This window comes from Tauraco erythrolophus, chromosome 9, assembly GCF_009769465.1.
Source record: "Tauraco erythrolophus isolate bTauEry1 chromosome 9, bTauEry1.pri, whole genome shotgun sequence".
Lineage (NCBI taxonomy): Eukaryota > Metazoa > Chordata > Aves > Musophagiformes > Musophagidae > Tauraco > Tauraco erythrolophus.
In genome coordinates, this window is record NC_141473.1 from 37,168,915 (window position 1) to 37,183,857 (window position 14,943).

The 14,943-nt window shown below is 41.8% G+C and overlaps 1 protein-coding gene across 1 annotated transcript; it reads left to right on the forward strand.

Annotated features, from left to right (window-relative positions):
* Positions 1-574: 574 nt before the first annotated feature.
* Positions 575-14,140, forward strand: KIFBP (kinesin family binding protein). Its single transcript, XM_086616709.1, has 7 exons — positions 575-919; positions 3,902-4,000; positions 7,777-7,856; positions 7,966-8,149; positions 9,387-9,471; positions 11,873-11,982; positions 12,712-14,140. Exons 1-7 carry the CDS (start codon positions 575-577, stop codon positions 13,588-13,590), a joined length of 1,782 nt encoding a protein of 593 aa, XP_086472835.1. The 3' UTR covers positions 13,591-14,140.
* Positions 14,141-14,943: the final 803 nt, after the last annotated feature.

Genomic DNA, 14,943 nt, shown 5'->3' on the forward strand with positions numbered 1-14,943 from the left:
TGTCTTTGAGGATGGCTAAAAATCACGTTTGCTGAAATGACTGCTTTTTTTGGAAGAATTTTCTTTTTTGCCCAGCAAACCAGCCGCTGCCATTTTCCTGCTGTTCAACGCTGCCATACTCGTCTTGAGCGGTGAGCATTTCACTGGAAACTCGGCGCTGTGGGAGATCAGTGCTCTTCCGAGCACGTAGCTTCTGCACCCTGCCATTTCAGCAGCCCTCACACCTAAAAATATCCGGTTCTAAAAAATATTTTTTTTCTTCAGAAAGACTTGAGATCAAACCCCCTCAGCACTGGGGCTCTGGTGACCACGGGGGTGCTCCCGCTTGCCAGTCACCGTCCGCACACTGGGCACCGTTTTCCCTCAACCCTGTGAGGAAAACCGCGGAGAACTGGAAGCGGCAGGAGAGGAGAGCGCCGCTGCCCGCCGCGGTGGCGGGAACGGGGCGCCGCTGCGGTCGCCATGACGGCGGGGTGGGAGGAAGGGGCGGGGCCGCCCGCGCCGCTTGGCGGCGATTGGCCGGCGGCGCGTCAGGTGGTGGCGCGCGTGACGCCGGGCGGCCGGCGGAGGGAAGATGGCGGCGGGCGGTGGGTGGGCCGCGGTGTGCGAGAAGTTCCGCAGCGCTCGGACGCTGTCGGCCGTGGAGTCGCGCAAGGACCCGGAGACTGAGCCGTACCGCTCCAAGTACAGCGCCCGGGCGCTGCTGCAGGAGGTGAAGCAGCTGCTGAGCGCCGCCGAGGAGGGCGGCGAGGCGCGGCTGGCGGCCGTGCGGCAGGCGGTGCTGGAGTACGAGCTGGGCGTCAACCACACCGACACCGAGGAGCTGTCGGCCGGCGAGGAGCACCTGCAGCGCTGCGCGCAGCTCCTCGAGCCCCACCGCCTCTCCCCGGACTGCGTCTCCCTCTACATCCAGGCGCAGGTGGGCCGGGGGCGCGGGGTGCGCTGCCCGGGGGCTCCGAAAGGGTCTGGGGGGCGGGGGGTGCCGGCTCGGTGGGCCGCGCTGCGCGGTCTGTGCGATGGGCTGGGGAGAGGGGAACGGGATAACGGGAGCTGGTGGCGTCCCGGTCACTTGATGAGCGTGGATTGTTCAGTGGTAATTAACGGCAGGGCTGCGGGTGTTTGCTTTGTGCGCGAAGAAACAGTTCCCAGGTGAGAGCTGTGGGGAGATCCAGCCGTATCCTGGGCTGCATCCAAAGCAGCGTGGCCAGCAGGTCAAGGGAGGGGATTCTGCCCCTCTGCTCTGCCCTTGTGAGACCCCACCTGGAATACTGCGTTCAGCTCTGGAGTCCCCAACACAAGAAGGACATGGAGCTGCTGGACCGGGTCCAGAGGAGGCCATGAAGATGATCCAAGGGCTGCAGCACCTCTGCTATGGAGACAGGCAGAGAGAGTTGGGGCTGTTCAGTCTGGAGAAGAGAAGGCTCCGGGGTGATCTTATAGCAGCTTTCCAGTACCTAAAGGGGGCCTACAGGAAAGCTGGAGAGGGACTTTTGACAAGGGCGTGTGGTGATAGGACAAGGGGCAGTGGCTTTAAACTGAAAGAGGGGAGATTTCGATTAGATCTAAGGAAGAAATTTTTCACTCAGAGGGTGGTGAGAGACAGGAACAGGTTTCCCAGAGAAGCTGTGGATGGCCCCGTACCTGGAAGTGTTCAGTGCCAGGTTGGATGAGGCTTTGGGCAACCTGGTGTAGTGGAGGATTTCCCTGCCCTTGGCAGGGGGGTTGGAACTGGATGATCTTTGAGGTCCCTTCCAACCCAAACCATTCTGTGATTCTATGATTTCTTTTGGGCTTGCTGCTGATGCGGCTGGGCGTGCAGAGCATCTGACTGTTCTTTTAGCAGAAACTGGGTGTTGGCAAAGCAGTGTGCTCCTCAGGGTAGACCGAGGCAGAGCTTGAAAGCACTGAGCCAGAATAAATCAGTGGGAGACCTCAGTGTGTCCAGAGCGTAGTCGTGATTCCTCAACTGTCATTTACTGTCAAAGTAAAGTTGGGAGATGCTTTTGTTTATGCAGTGTCCTGAAAAGGTAAATTGTTCTCAAAAGCTATCGCTGGCTTGTTTGCTGTTCAGCCTTGCCTGTTACCTCTTAATCTGTTTTATTCCGGATGAGTAAACACAGTCTTGTAGGGCTAGAAGTAACACTACTCACCTCTTTGTCCTAAATAAAGTAATACTGTTAACAGAATTAATTCTTATCGTATGAAGATTCACAAAAGGGCCGTTGCTCAACCCCTCTGTCATGGTAACTGGTGTGAAGTTAGATATCTATCTCTAGACTTTAAATGAAATAGAGCAGTTTTATTTAGATGTCTGTCAAAAAATGACTAATTAGAAAAGGCTTAGTAATACTACTTTGCCAAACATGTGAGACTGTTAGGGAGTTGTGTGTTCATGCGGAAAGGCACTAGTTAAACAGTGACTTTTCTTACATTGGTTAAATTTACTGAGTTGTTTGGAATTCTTGAGGTTACCTCTGCTCATTGTCCTTCAGTGTGACGGGTCGGGTACACCACTACAAATCTGTTACTCAGTATAAGATTGGAGATTGCTGGAGAAGCCAGACAAAATAAGGTGACATCTTCCCAGTGTGTGTTGCTGGGGAGTTGTTGCTTTTGTGGCTGAGGACCAGGAATTCCATCATGCTTTTGAACCGGTCTGTTGGAAACTAGTACTTTTCTCTGTGGGACAAGTGCTGTCCTTTGCGTGGGCTTCCTGTTTTGGAGCCTTTAGGACACAGCAGGATAAAGTTTGTGTGTTGCACATGTGAAGTGCTGTGGTCTGCTGGAAGACAGGTCTACTGTCATCAGGTGAGAACAGTGATGATAAATGGGTGTGCCCTCAGCTTTCTCTCTCAAGGGTTGTAAAAGACTTTAGTGTTTAATAAAACAAAATCTGGTACAAAAGCAGTAATTGTCAACAGCGGCTGTACTTCTCCGTCGGCGTGTGCTGGGTTGGACAGAGTAGGTTGTCAAGGCGCTGACTTCTGTTCTGAAAGAAGGAGCGTTCCTTTTTCCTGCTGTGCCTGTTTCTGTAGCTCTGCTTCTGGTTTCTGAGCTTCTGCATAAGGATGTGTATCACAGCTCCTGTCTGATTAAATCTGGTCTGTTCCATGGCTTGGCTGTGGCCAGGTGTTTCTGTTCATAAACATCGTGCTATGTGGGGCTTTCCTTTAAGAAATAATAAAATAAATGCAATTGAAAGTGTTCCAACTCTTTTCAAGGTCTGTTTTTGTTTTGGTTTTTTTTTTAGCCCTGTTGGATTTTATAACAAGACTGTCTAGAAATTAAATTAGCATGTCAGACATGAATTGTTATTATTGCTTTCATCTTTATTAATAAAATTAGAGGTAGTTTTTTGTAAAAGGTGGGCTCACAGATGCAGTAACGTTACTGTGTGCTTTGCTGTAACAAATTTGAAGTCGGTAATCTGTAGCTTTTGCATCTTAACGATTCTTTTAATCTCATTTCATTATTGAAAACATACAAACGTGTTCTTAGCAGATCTTTTTCCTATTAAATTTTTCTGCAGTCATGTCAACAAATTTCCAATTCCTTGGCTCTTTTTATATTACGTATGATACAAAAGCTACATGAATCAGACAGAGACCATATTGTGTGGAAAAAGCTCATTAATTGAACACACTACTCCTAATTTAGCAGAGTAAACACTTGAAATTGCAGTTTGTTAGGTGACTCTTGTATGTGTTTGCTGCTGTGCGAGAACCTTCCTTTTTGAGCAACTCACAAAAAGAATGGGAGGGCACAATTCTTGCTTTTTGAAATCCATTGTATTAGAACACATATATATATATAAGGATGAAGACTGATATGTTGTTTGGAGAAAATGGGTAAGGTAAAAGCAACATAATGGGAAAATAACTGTTTTTCCTTTTACCTTTAGAACAATCTAGGTATCCTGTGGTCTGAAAGAGATGAAATTAAAACTGCGCAAACTTACTTGGAATCTGCAGAAGCCCTGTATAATCAATACATGAAAGAGGTACTGTGTTTATTGATACTGTGACAGGTCTTACTTTCACATTCCACTTACAGCTTTAGTAATCTTTGAAAAAACGTACAATGGAACTTGAGTTTCTGAGCTTTCTACTGGCTGCTGTGGTACTTTGGGAAAGCGACACGATTTGTACAGCTAGCACAGGAAGAGGCAAACTCGAGCATCACTTGCTAATTTCAAAGTGGACTTATTCATAAAAGTAGTTTTGCTCAGAAATGATGGCTCTTTTTGAAAGCTCTTTGAGTTGATAATGCGAAGTTGAAGCCAAGTAGAATTTAGCTTTTAATTAAGACTGTTCTTAAGAAATGCTGTAAAATGTCAATCCGTTGCTTTCAGTGGGAAAAGGAAACAAAACCGTCATATTTGCATGGTTTGCTGTGACAGTGCACAGTATTTTGTAGAGGCAGCTAGTTCAGTTCCATATCCAAGTGGAAAATCTTATAAACAGCTGAACCCCTCATGCATATTAAACAACCTTTTGAGTTGTGGATTCTGCTGCGTATCAACAAAGAGTCCCTTGTGCTATTTTTAAGCTCTCTGCAAAGCTCTTCGTACGCTGACTTGCCTCAGGGACAGTTTGTGAGTGAGCTAAAAAATTTGTGGCCTTAAAGGAGCAGTTATCTGTGTTTCAGGCAGCTATAAAGGTTGGACAGAATTTAGTTTAATGAAATAGCAGTTCAGGTTTTACATGAACTTGATTTATAGCACGGATTATTCTTGTGGAAATTTTAGAATGGGTTAGTCTTCATTGGTTGGTTACTGCCACCTTTGTAGCCGTGCTGGTCTGTAGTGATAGGAGAGGCAGGTAATAGATCCAGAAAAAAAAACCCACACCTGTGCTGAAAAGCTTGCCTGTTTGTTTTCCACCCTCTGGATCGGTTGGTCTAACTAGAGATACGACATCTCTCTTACAGACCCTCTCTCTAACTACTTCCTTATGTTCAAGTTAGATATTTATACCCAACCAAACACGACATTATATTTGTACCCAACCAAACACGACGTTGTTGGCTTCCACACTAAAAGCTTCTAAAAGCTTCTAGCACTTGTTCTAGTCGTTATGGAATTGAACCAGTGCTACCATATGGTTCAGTGGATTAAACAGTGCTGCCAAACGCTTCACGTTTTCACTGTGGGCTCTTCTGAAACCATTAATTTTGCACGTGTTGTGGGGTAATAGCTAGTGAATACTCTTTGCTGCCTGGCTCGGAAATACATACATGACTGTCAATAAGCCCACATCAGATCACTTGTCACATTTTTTTCCTCCAATATTTTTTTATTTGCCACTTGTATTTCAGGGCATTATGTAGTCAAAAGTAGCTATGCCTAAAGACTTTTTTTTTTAAAGGACCTACAGTGAAAGACTGTTTTTGTGGTAACTTTATTGGACTTTTGTCATGTTTCTCTGAAAATACTGAACTGTATTTGACATAATCTGCAAAGAATTAACAAAAAACCCCTAAAAAACACAGGGCATGGGGGAGCTTGTCTAACTGCTTGAGGATTTATAGAGAGGACTTGAGTTCCTTGCAGTGGTGTTTGATTTTTTAGGATTTATATAACCACATCAACATTTGTCATTCACAAATTATAAAAATGTGAATATACTTTTCTTAACATTTTCCGATTTTAGGCTATCAGGAAGCCTTCCTGTCTGGGAGTCTTTGGTACGCTGTTGATGGCTGAGGCGATTTCCTGAACTGGTGCATTTAGTTGTTTACTAACTGGGTCCAGTTAACTTACAAATTGGGTGTGGTTGTTTTTTCTCCCCCTAAAGCAACCAGAGCAAAACCAAGGCAATTACAAGAATAAAATTATTTTGGTAGAGGTAAAAGATCCTTTTCCTTTCTACTCCAGAATGCTTTGTGTGTACGTACACTTTAATTTTTTTTTTCCCAAAAAATAATTAGCTATTGTAACAACATTTTGCTATTAGGAAAGCCGTTTGATTGTTTAATACACTACAGTGAAAATCTGAGGGTGATAGATTGTATGGGCAGGAGCTTGGGCTAATAAAGTCCACCTGGAAAGGAGAGTTGCGGAGCTCTTCCTAAGAAGAATTAAAGGTATAAGGCTTGACATCAGAGGATAAATCTGTAGATACAGGAAGGAGACAAGGGTCTTGTTTACTGTGTCATTTCAATTGTTTTCTTCGCAGGAATAGCTCTAGTCTTGCCAGAATATACTCCAAATCTTGTTAGAAGGTTTGGGAGCCTTTGTAAGGTTGTAGGCCATTGTATCTAAAGAAAACAAGACGGAGGGTTATAAATTCACATCTTAAAAACTCATGAGGTAACAGAAAACCTTAAAAATTAAAGATCATATACAAAATCCGTACCTCTCTAGTAGGTTAAAAATACTTTTATTTGTCACTATCTGTTTCAGACCCCTTTGTTCATCTTTGAAGAGGAATAAACATTTCTTTTAAAAGCAAACAAATCCATTCAGGACTTCTTCATGAGAAGTATAAACATACGAATGTGCTTTCTTCCCTATAAAGTGAATGCATTCTCTACACTTGCTCCTGTTCCTTCCTGAGTCCATGTTATCTTACGAAAAGTATTTATCTGGACTGCTTTTTATTTGTGGCCTTACTTGCTCTTGAGCTATGGAAAGTTGCATACTAAACTGGGCTCTGTTGCTAGTATACGTGTTGAACATCCTGTAGGATGCACTGTGTAATGGCAAAAAGCCACCTTTAGAAAGACACCTTCATCTGAAGTGTTGTAGAATTGGCACCTGAAGTTACTCAAAAGTACAAAGGAAATTAGACACGCACAGACAAAAAAAACTTTGCCATAAGCAATGTTCATCTGTTGGGCGTGCCAGTTACGCTGACTCTTAACTTTATTGACAGTTGCTTTAAGGCAGGGTTGAACAGAGCACTGCTGAAAGATGTATAGTTGTCACCATTCTGCATTCATCTCAGAAACTAATATCACAGAAAGCAGAAAAAAAGTTTAAAATTGGAGTTAATTCTATATGCACAGCGATATCTTACTTTCCGTCCTTGATCAAGGAAAATAAACTATTTTGTATGTGTCACAAGATCTATGGATTGTGACAGAACTCATGGTTTAAAAAACAAAAAAGCATGTCTAAATGAAGTAGTTCCCATCATTAATAATTTGCATGCAGGTCACGCTTTATGTCAAGGTTTAGCAGCCTCATCCTCCAGAGACATTGCCTGTTGTCTCATTCATATATTTGAGTAAATAATCTTACCAGCTTGTGAATAAAGGGAGTCATTTCACAGTGGTGAGTCTTTACGGCAGATCTGCTGAGCACTCGCTGCCCATAATGCTCTGTGCGGTGCTTTCTGCAGGATGTTTTCTTGTTACTGATTAGTGCAGCTGGGCAAGTGAATATTTCACACTTAAAGGCATTCTTAATATTAAACTGATGCTTTAAAAACCATTATGTTATTGTACAAACTAAAGATACCCAATTACAGTTCTGTAGAATCCAGGCTATTTCTGGCGCAGGCAGCATGTGTTACTTTAAAGTATGTAAGCAGAAGTCTTCTACAAGCTGAAAACCTTGTAATTCCGTGTGGAATTGTGTCTTTCTTCCTCTAAATATCCTGAGTTTTGTGGAATTGCTCCAGAGATGCGACATTCAGACAGGTGTAGATGTCTTAGGTGAGGTTTTGTCGAATTTGGGATTGAAAAATGGTAAATCGTCTGCAGCCAGAAGAGGGAGCACTGTTACAAAGTAAGAGAAATGTGGTTTACTGAATGTGTCATGTACTCTTGCAGGATGGAAATCCTCCCCTGGATCCCAGTGAACATTTCATGGCAGAAGAAGAAAAACTCACAGACCAAGAAAGATCCAAAAGGTGGGTGCATAACAGCAGACCTAGATGATTATTGCTTTTTAATTTATGAGTGTGCATTTAGAGAGGGGGGCAAAAAGAAGAAATCTAAAGACCCTGTTGTTTCTTCCAGATTTGAAAAAGCCTATACGCATACTCTGTATTACCTGGCACAAGTCTACCAACACCTGGAGATGATTGAGAAGGCTGCTCAGTACTGCCATACTACTCTTAAACGACAGCTCGAGTATTGTGGCTACTACCCTGTAGAATGGGCACTCAATGCTGCTACTTTGTCACAGTACTATCTCTCTAAGGTAATATAGCAAATGTTTTTCTGCTGTAATTATGTCATAAATGTAACTATCAAGTAAGAGCCACCTGGTGTAGTGGAAGGTGTCCCTGCCCATGGCAGGGGGGTTGGAACTAGATGATCTTTGAGGTCCCTTCCAACCCAAACCGTTCTGTGATTTTTAAGAAAACTGTTTAAACAGCTGTTTGAGTCAGGGCTCCATGTTGAATTGAAAATGTGCTTCTGTAAAACCACGAGTTGTCATCTGACATGAAACTTCTGTTAGTTTTTTCTCAAGCGGACATAGTGGCTTTCCTGTGGTGTTGTGATGGTAATGGGAAAAATGAGCAGGGCTGTAGACATAAGAAAAGCTTTATAGTTTATCAAGTATCAGCAGTGATGTGACATGATGCTCGTAAGTAAAACTTAAAGGTTATAATCACTTAATTTCAAATTATTTCTTATAATTGTTCTCTTACAATAAAGTGTTTAAAACCAAAAACATACGAGGGTCAAGGTATTGCACATTGTATGTTTCCTATAAATTATTGTCCTTTGTACCTTAGTACGTACTTAAGACTTGTTTGAGCCTATATGAACATTAAAGCAAATAGGTAAGGTGGTAGCTCTTTGCTTCCACACATCTGTGTTGAAATGCTTTAGTTTGATTTAGGAATTTCTATATTCCAGACTATGCAGGTGCTCTCTTCTGATGCTTAAAAGACTTCCGCCATATCTAAACCAGTTAATGCTAATTTTGATAGCAGCTTGTAATTTCGATGTCTCTTTGATGCATTGATAGCACTAATCATTAATCATTGTACTGCCAAATATGAGTAAAGGAATCTGAGTCTGACTCATAGCGTTGACTTGTATGACCAGCTCGTTCCGACTAACGCCCTGTGATACACAGTCTTTACCACAAGACATCACTTCCTTTACCACAAGGAAGCAATAGTAGCATAGATCAGAACAGTGAAAATGTTCACGATGTATGTATCCAACATTAAAAGCAAGACTTGCTATTGTGGCTGTGATAGAGAGAAAATGGTTGCTTAGAAAATACTGTATTCGGTCGTAGACGTGGAGAAACTGTCTTTTCTTCCAGTGTGCTGGGGAACATGCTCCCGAGACTCTCAGTTTTATAATTTCCCTGGTGTTCATGTATCCTTACTATCTGAGGCGAGGGGTTTAGCCAAGCTGAGAGCAGTGCTTGGGCCACTTACACCAGTGATACACACTGCCGTTTCTGTTTCTCTCAGCAATGCTTTATGGAGTCCCGACACTGTTTAGCAGCAGCCAGTGTCATCTTCAGTCAAGCTGGACAGGTGCCATCTGCTGAAGACAGTAAGTTCATATAAAAGTTATGAATAAAATACTGTGAGTTAAGCATCACTGATACCTACTGTTAAAAGTGAAGTCTAGCAATATGTACAAAAAAAGTGTTCATTTTCTAAAATCTTTTTAGTTAACAGTAAAGTGGAACGTTTCTGAAGAGCTGCTACTACAGCTTAAGATTGGCTATGAGTAAACCTGTGAGAAAAATGCAAGTGCTTGTTGCTGGTGTTTCAGAAAGCGTACAGAATAAAAGTGAAAATTAAACCAGTATCCATTTCATTAGTGGCAATGTCTCTGTTCACCCATTTGTTCTTGTACATGTGCTTAAAATGCAGCTTACTTTTGCTTCTCAGTGATCAGAGGGCAATGATTCAATGAACCAAACCCGATGCTTCCTGGGAATAGTTTTAAAAGAGGCAGGGGAAACCGCAGCTCTTAAAAACCCCAAATCCAGAAGCTACTTGTATTGTCTTTTGTTGCTGAATGCTGCAGCCTCATTAACGGCTATTTTTGGAGTTGTAGCTCCCTCCATGTCCTTTTGGGTATTGATGCAAAGGAACAACTTTGCGGTTCAGTGTGAAGGTGAATAAAAGAGACTTTTTAGAGAACTGACCACAGTTTTAAGGACCTGTGGTTACATGATAGTGTCAGCACTCAAAATAAATCATCTGTTTTAAGATTAGTCTTTGGTTATCTGCAGCACAGCTTTTTACATTCTGTGTCTTGGGCAACTGAAAGCTTCAAATTAATAGAGCTTTAACTTGTGGAGGGTGAGCAAGTAATCAGGATAGCCCCTGTGTGAGTACATATCTCTGACTTTGAACAGTGAATATATTGGTTAACTTTTAATGGTTTGAGCTTTTTAGGACACAAGCTCTTTAATCCACTGATGTTGTTATTTCAGGTTAAAATAGAACCTGAATAGACATAACTGAGCTTTATTTAATTGAAGTTCAGTGACAGTATGTTAACTTAATTGCTTTTAGTATTTCTCTTAGCTCAAAAACACAGAACTCTGTGCAGTTGCCTTTCTTACTATTTAAATACTGTGAGGTCGATGTCCAAAAGCTTTTTAGTTTCAGGGGAACAAGGCTGTCAAGAGTCAGGTTATGCTAATCTAGGCTGTTTGAAAACGGTATATTACGAAATATTCAGTAGGTCTGAATCAGTGTGTATGGGCTTCCATAGCTACCTGACTGCACAGTTGTCAGAGTTCATTAATATGACACTTAAGCCAAAAAATGACGTTGTTTTCAGTAGGCGTGTAGAAACATACGGTCAGTTGTGGTCGCAAATTCAGGTGCAAGATTGGAAGTGGTAGATGAGAGTTCTATTTTTAATTGTACTTTATTGATTTCTTGTGTGATTTTTTGGGCAAGTCAACTAACTTCTATCTTGACTTCTTCCTGCACCAAACAGAGTAGTGATATTTGTGTTTGTTTCAGTGGAGCGAATGTTTCTCCCATTTTCCCTCCCTTTTCATGGTACAGAGAGATGGGCTGCGGACTTGAAGATCATTAAGCAGAAAGTTTGGAGTTACAGAAGGACTAATACAGCATTGGCTGCTCTCAGACACATTCATTCTGTAGTGTTACTCGATATAGAAACAAACACACGTTTAATAAAGGTGCCTTTTCTTGGATTAGCAACAGTTCTCATTTCTGTAACAAGAACAACTGGATTGGCTCTAATGAAAGATAATGAATCCAGTGGATCTGAGTCTGAAGTTGGCGTTTTACTTGGTGAGCAGGAATCATCAGCATCTCCTCGTTGTTCAGCTAACTCGCTGCCTTCTGCCTAGAGACTGGCAAATGAGTTCTCTTTGGAATCTGTTTGATTTATGAAAATGTTATCTTGAGACATCAGCAGTGTTGCGACTTGTGACAGTGAGGAGACTGTGGGGAGAAAAATACAGAAGTTGTAGAGCTAATAAATCTTAGTTTGGTTTATCTATCAGGTAGATTAACCAAAGGCTGTTTCCCCTACTTTTGTTCCCTTTTTTGGTAGCAAGTCAGAGGTCTGTTGCAATACAAATGCTCTAATCATCCTCAGAAACAATTACTGGGCAGGCAGCTGAATCTCAGAAACCAAATTATTATGACTTCTTTCTCTCGTTACAAAGAGATGTGAAAACGTTTTCCAGTAAAATCAAAGGTCTTTTTAAACATACGTTATGATCTTTTTTTTTTTAAAGAAATCATGCATGACATCCATGTTAATCTGTATGGATTTCTACCAGAATGACAGTTTACGGAATTGTTTATATAAATAACATGGGAGAACACGTTTCTGTCTAAAAATGAGGAAACATTAATTAAATACAAGTAACGCATTCTTTACATGTAACATTTGAGGTTCTTGCTGGAACGCTCAAGTTCTCCTAAAGCTTTTGTGTATGTCCATTCGATAGATGAAACGGAGCAAGACCAACAGGACCTTCGACAGAGAAAAGCTGAAATTGCGAGATGCTGGATTAAGTATTGTTTGAATCTCCTGCAAAGCGCTCGGAAGTTACTTGAGGTAACTGAAAATCTGTTCTGTACCTGTCGTTTTTTTAAAAACAAACGAAGTCTATTTTGATGTTTGTAACAGGAATCAATTCATAGTTGGTAGCAAATGATAAACAATTGCCCAATAAATAATACAACAAATGCTTGCAACGTAGCAGGTGTTTCATAGTATGCTTTGACTTTAGTGCAGCCCTTGGAAATAAGCACGGATAGATCAGCTCTGTAGTGTCATCAGTGCACTGCTTGTACAGCAACTTCACAAACTTCCCTTCTCTGCTGCGTTTTCTTGTGGCTTGGTTTGGCAGATCACTTCTTATTTATCTGCTAGTAAAAACATCTTAATATGCAGCAGTTTTTTGTGCTGGTGTTCTCATTCATTCGAGCATTTGATTCATTCAGGTGTTCGTTTCATTCATGTAATCATTCACTCGAAAGCTTAAAACTCTGCATTTGCTGAAACACTTTGCAGAAGCAGGGCCTTTGGGCTTTACTTTTATTGTTTTGGCTATATTATCACACCGGGTAGGGAGACTAAATTGTCTTAGTCTTATGTTTTTACAAAATCAAGACTGTAATTTGCATGATATTTTGTGAATATAAGGTCTAATATGCCAGTGTGCCTTCTGTCTTGTTGCTAACTAGTTTGTATTTCAAAGGTAGCTCATAAATAAAATGGTTCAGTGTAAGTCACTCTTCCTAAGCCATATGATTTTTTAACTAGTATGCTTTGTCATTTCAGGATAACATAGGAGAGCTGGATCCAGACAGGCAGTTGGAACTTAAAGCCCAAAGGAAAAAAGAAGAGGATGAAAAAGAGAAGGGCAGGAAAAAAGCTGTCCTTTTTGGGACGAGTGATATATGTGACTCTGTCTTAGCCATGGAAGAGAAAGTGAGCAGCGTATATCCTTTAGATTTTCAAGAAGCCAGAGAAATCTTTCTCGTTGGTCAGAACTATGTTCAGGAAGCAAAAGAGTTCTTTCAGGTTGATGGTTATGTTACTGACCATATTGAAATTGTTCAGGATCACAGTGCTTTGTTTAAGGTGCTTGCTTTCTTTGAGGAAGACTATGAGAGACGTTGCAAAATGCACAAGCGCAGGATAGACATGCTGGAGCCTATATATGCAGACTTGAATCCGCAGTACTATCTGCTGATCAGTAGGCAGCTTCAGTTTGAACTAGCTGACACCTATTATGAGATGATGGATTTAAAGGTAGCTCTTGGTAACAGGCTAGAGGAGCTAGACTCCCACACAATTAAAAAGATCAATTCTCTGGCTCAGTTAGCGATCAAATATTATGAACTCTTCTTAGATTCTTTGAGGAACCCAGATAAGGTGTTTCCTGAAGTGCTCGAGGAAGATGTTCTCCGCCCTGCAATGGTGGCTAAATTTCACATTGCACGACTATATGGTAAGCTTATTACTTCGGACAGCAAAAAGCAACTGGAAAATATGCAGACATCATTGGAATATTACACATTTCTGGTAGACTATTGTGAGAAGTACCCGGATGCTGTCCGTGCCGTTGAAACTGAACTAGAACTCAGTAAGGAGATGGTGGGTCTTCTTCCAACAAGAATGGAGAGGCTAAGAGCAAAGCTGTGTCCATTCATATAAATACTTGCCTTGAAGGAAATGTGCACTATTGAAACGATAACCTGTCAAAACCAGTGCTGTCGGGCAGCTTCCGTACTGATGGATAGACTAAGCTGTCTACAGTTGGGCAGTCCACCTAGAGCCCACAGTAGTGTAATGTTGTGAAACTCTCCAGTTCAGTAGGTCACCCACACTAATGGTATAACTAAATGTAAAGTGAATGTCCAGCTAATGCTTTGTATTGTTTGTCCTGTATGTAAATAGAAACCTTTTCTCCCTTAAGGGTTTTCCCTTTGGCATATGGTTCAGTTTCTAAATGTAGTGCTGTATGAAAATGGTTTCTTTTAAGAAAAATCTGTTTCTCTAGGAGAATTTTTCTAAGAAGCCTGAGGCACGTTCTTCCAACTAGAATACGTTTTATCTCTTCTAACCTTTGTCCCAAGGAAACTTTATCCATAGGAAGGGAACTTCGTTATTTTCAGTATTTATTTTGTATGTTGCTCAGTGTTTTCTTTTTTTCATCTGTTAATCAAAACCTAGTTGGTAGAGGCTCAATAAATGGACTAGCTTGGCTACATGTTTTTTCAGAGTCCTTAGAATTCTGTTTCCTTGTGTCTTACTAGGATATGATATACATTACAACTTTGGCTGAAAAGTTGTGAAAGTGTTTCCACATGAGTGTCTTCGGTAAAAACGTGACAGAACCAAAAGCAAGAGAGCAGCAAACTTCCTTGCTTGTGGTGGGAAGATACACCTTGTAGAGAATTCACAGGGTAGAGGTGCTGTGCTTTAGTGCTCCACACAGTGGCCAAATACTGCTGAAAGGCCTGGGATGCCATGGAAGGCTTCTCATCTTGCGTTGATCAGGGAGCCCAGGTGCTGTCTTGGGAGAAGCTGCAAGTAGGGACCTCTCTGAAGTTGCTGCAGACCCCAGCACTGCCGAGGTGTTACTCAAAATCTGTGTGTGCCATCGGTTGCTGACTTCTCATTAAAGCTGTCCTCGTCGTTAAGGACCTGCTGATCTGGCAATGTTCCTGGTCTGATACAACCTGTTACCTCACTTTGTCCTAATTTAGCTACCTGTTTTCTCTTTATCAAAGACCAGGCTGCATTTCTGACCCAAAACATATACAGAGTTTGTATTTCTGGTGTCCACAGAAGAATTATGAACCAGGACCTGTTCTAGATAAAATGTAGGCTGAGCACATTGTCCAAGTGTATGTTGAGAGGTTACACCAGGGTATATGTGAAAAGTAAAGTGTAGTGTGCCACTCTGCACCAGCACTCTTACTGCTGTCGAGTTGTGGGAAGAAGTTTACAGCAATAGAGATCATTGAAGGAGAATAGTCAAAACAACTGATTTTTTTTTCTGAA

What these genes read in the sequence shown, in the direction of transcription:
- KIFBP (XM_086616709.1), top strand. Translation starts at nt 575, where the DNA reads ATGGCGGCGGGCGGTGGGTGGGCCGCGGTGTGCGAGAAGTTCCGCAGC. An exon ending in CCCTCTACATCCAGGCGCAG is followed by an intron (nt 920 to 3,901) that starts GTGGGCCGGGGG and finishes TTTTACCTTTAG; the next exon opens with AACAATCTAGGTATCCTGTG. An exon ending in GCGCTCGGAAGTTACTTGAG is followed by an intron (nt 11,983 to 12,711) that starts GTAACTGAAAAT and finishes TTGTCATTTCAG; the next exon opens with GATAACATAGGAGAGCTGGA.